At 48.0% G+C, this 3747-nt stretch overlaps 1 protein-coding gene and 1 non-coding gene across 2 annotated transcripts in view; both read right to left on the bottom strand.

Moving 5' to 3' along the window:
- NOL11 (nucleolar protein 11) overlaps window positions 1-1407 on the bottom strand; it is a 20112-nt gene extending 18705 nt beyond the window's left edge. Inside the window, exon 1 of the mRNA XM_086356848.1 lies at window positions 1248-1407. Coding sequence (XP_086212974.1) covers window positions 1248-1388 — 141 coding nt within the window. The 5' untranslated portion in view covers window positions 1389-1407. The remainder of the gene's footprint in view (window positions 1-1247) is intronic.
- Window positions 1408-2186: 779 nt separating this feature from the next.
- On the bottom strand, window positions 2187-2268 carry TRNAS-AGA (transfer RNA serine (anticodon AGA)). The gene has a single exon. It is a non-coding gene; the product is annotated as a tRNA-Ser (tRNA).
- Window positions 2269-3747: the final 1479 nt, after the last annotated feature.

The following is a 3747-nucleotide window of genomic DNA, read 5'->3' as shown; positions in this document are numbered from 1 at the left end:
ACAAAGAATCAGACATGACTGAGCGAATGAATGACAACAAAACTTTCAGTTTTATGAGAACTCTCCATACTGTTTGTGTCAATTTACATTTCTCGGATACACGGGTTCTTTTTTCTCCACATCCTCGCCAACATTTACTGTGTTCTTTTTGATCACGACCATTCTGACAGATGTGAGGTGATATCTCATTGTGGTTTTGGTTCACCTTTCTCTGATAATCAGCAATGTTGAGATAGCGAGCTTCTTAAAGACAGAGAAAACTATGTTCAGAAGCTCACATAAACACACTTTCTACACGACCACTAAAAGCAAAGTTTAGGTGTGCTTTAGCAACCTAGGCCAGCACTTTCCAACCTTTTTGGCATCAGGGACTGGTTCCATGAAAGATGGTTATTCCACGGACTGGGGTGGAGGATAGTTTCGGGATGATTCTCATAAAGAGGGTGCAACCAGATCCCTGGCATGCACAGTTCAAGCTCCTTTGACAATCTAATGCCACCACTGATGTGACAGTAAGCAGAGCTCAGGCAGGAATGCCAGTGATGGGAAGCAGCTGTAAATACAGATGAAGCTTTGCCTGCTGGCTCACCTCCTGCTATGGAATCTGGTTCTCAACAGGCCACCAACCAGTCTGTGGCCCAGGGGTCGAGGACTGCCTAGGCTAGGCTGAAAAGGGGGCGGAGAGTGTAGCCTTCAAGGAAAGTAACCCAGAATTCACAGGGTGAACCATAGGTGGCAACCGACATGTCCCTCAGAATCAGGATTCCCACTAAGCTGCCCCCAAAGCAAAAAACCAAAACAAAACACCGACAAAACTTTCCTCCCTCATGAGCGGGTAAGAAGTGTAGTGATACACTGCTAAACCATTATTCTGGCAGTGACATCTCCCAACCAACCAATCTCAGTTCAACCCTTCAGCGGGCACCTGGGGTGACAGAGACCCCAGAAAGGGATACTTAGCAAGGCTATCTCCGGGAGATTCGAAGCGAAAATACAGGTTTCCTTTCCGAGTCTAGTCCACGTGCACATAAACGCTCTGCCGCCTGCAACTCGGAAACACGCCTCTCTCTAAGGGAAAACAACCCAGTCAAGTTCTAGACCTCATTCAGCGTCCCGGAGAGGCCACGCCGGCTCTCCGACGAGTCCCCTGCACGAGCTCTTTCTGAAGTTGTGAGAAATGCGAGGTTCGGGCTCCGAGCTCAAGGGACGAGACGGCAGCGGGGGCACTCCGATCCTAACGCTCTCACCTTATAGAGGATGACGGTCCTGCCGCTGTCCGTCACTAGAAACTGGTCGGTTTTGTCGCTTTGCTCCACTCCGAGGGGTCCGTCAGGCCCGGAACCCAGGGGTACCGCAGTCAACGCGAACCCTTCCTCCAGGTCTGCCATTTTGGCCCAACTTACGGACGGCCTAGCGTTGCTCCCGGCAGGCTTCGCGCTTTCTCTCGCGAGAACTAGGAGGCCGGCTGGATCTAGCACTCGGAAACTGGGATACCTGTTCGCAGAGCCTGCGACCTCTGCCGGGCAGAGATCGCTAGCGGCGCTGAGAAAGGCGTCGGGTAGGCGGGGCCTGGAGTTTGCGTGAAGGCTCCGCCTCCCAGGCCACTCCACCGAGTCCCGGATGTACCGCTCTGAAAGGGAAACGCTGGGCGGGACGGGGAGGTCTTACCTGTTAGGAACTTAATCCGCCGATTCTTGTGCTTGAGGGACTGAAGGGTAGGCGTGGCAAGTGGCAGAATATAAATAAAGTAAATCTTTTTAGTGGAAGTGAACTCTCTAGGAATTCCTACCACGGCTTCATGGAACGGTGTCTGCAAAGAAAATATTTTTCTGTGCAGGTTAACTACCGCTAACGTGCCGTGGGGTCGTGCTCAGTGTATCCCACTCTTTCGCGACCCAGGCTCCTGAACATGGAACATTCCAGACAAGAATACTGGAGTGGGTTGCCATTTCCTCCTCCAGGGGAATCTTCCTGACCCAGGGATCAAACCCGTGCCTCTATTCCACTCCTGTATTGGCAAGCAAGTCCTTTACCACTGCGCCACCTGGGAATCCCTGAAATAAAGAGCGCAATTGGTACTCGTGGAGGCTTTCAACATCAAACATAAAGAGCCAGGCTGGAGAACAATCCAGTTTGTCTAAGGCAACAGCATTCTTCCTCAACTATGTCTCAATAGAGAAATGTGCCGTAGTCGGCAGGATTCGAACCTGCGCGGGGAAACCCCAATGGATTTCTAGTCCATCGCCTTAACCACTCGGCCACGACTACATACTGTACCCAACTGAAAAAAATGCTTAAGTCCCGCTACTTCTCAGAAAAGGTCGAGTCTCTGCAGCCTTTTGGGCCTCCTGGGTTGACAGACAATGTTGACAGGCAAACGGGGAAGACAGACAATGTCTCTCCTGTTTCGAGCACCCATGTAGAAATCTCTCCAGCCTATAAGAAATTCAAACTTGTCTGATGAAGCAGGTGATGTGAAAGGTTCCCCTGGGCAATTTTTTGGGGAAAAGACCATTTCCAGGAGAGATTTTTAAGATAAACATGACTGATTCAGTCAATAATGTATCACAAAAACTCAGAAAAGAGAAAGTGTGTATGTTCTTAGGGAGAAACCATCTAAACAGGTAATTATTGAAATATGTTCTATGTGCTCCAAGACAGGGCAAAATACCTCCACATCAGTTTAGATTAAGCATCCACAGAGATCATCCCTTGTGTGTGTTTGCTTGTGGTCACAGCATTACAACATAGGAGAAAGGAGACTATGCAGCTCTCAAACAAACAAAAAAAAAAAAGTGAAAATCGCTCGGTAATGACCAACTCTTTGCGATCCCATGGACTGTCCATGGAATTCTCAGGTCAGAATACTGGAGTGGGTAACCTCTCCCTTCTCCAGGGGATCTTCCCAACCCAAGGATCAAACCTAGGTCTCCCGCATTGCAGCGGATTCTTTACTAGCTGAGCCACAAGGGAAGCTCAAGAATACTGAAGTGGGTTTACCTTCTCCAGGGGATCTTCCTGAACCGGGGTCTCCTGCACTTTAAGCAGATTCTTTACCAACTGAGCTATCAGGGAAGCCCAATGCAGCTATCATGAAAGAATTAAATACCTACTGTGAATTTTTTTCTTTTTGGCTGTGCTTGTGGGATCTCAGTTCCCCCACCAGAGATCCAACCTGGGCCATTGCAGTGAAAGCCCCAAATCCTAACCACTAGGTAACCAGGGAACTCCCCTACTGTAAATCCTTTCTGTTGTTGTTGAGCCAAACAAAAGTAGAAAGTCAAGAAATACCTGGAGTAACAGGCAAATTTGGCCTTGGAGTACAGAATGAAGCAGGGCAAAGGCTAATAGAGTTTTGGCAAGAGAATGCACTGGTCATAGCAAACACCCTCTTCCAACAACACAAGAGAAGACTCTACACATGGACATCACCAGATGGTCAGTACTGAAATCAGATTGATTATATTCTTTGCAATCAAAGATGAAGAAGCTCTATACAGTCAGCAAAAATAAGACTGGGAGCTGACTATGTCTCAGATCATGAACTCCTTTGCCAAATTCAGACTTAAATTGAAGAAACTAGGGAAAACCACTAGCCCATTCAGGTATGACCTAAATCAAATCCCTTATGATTATACAGTGAAAGTGAGAAATAGATTCAAGGGATTAGATCTGATAGATAGAGTGCCTGAAGAACTATGGACTGAGGTTCCTGACATTGTACAGGAGGCAGGTATCAAGACCACC

Source organism: Bos grunniens, chromosome 19 (assembly GCF_055505025.1).
Source record: "Bos grunniens cultivar Pamir isolate PY7600 chromosome 19, Bosgru_T2T1.0, whole genome shotgun sequence".
NCBI classification, from domain to species: Eukaryota; Metazoa; Chordata; class Mammalia; order Artiodactyla; family Bovidae; genus Bos; species Bos grunniens.
Note: the sequence above shows the minus strand (reverse complement) of the source record. Positions and strands in the feature narration are given on the sequence as shown.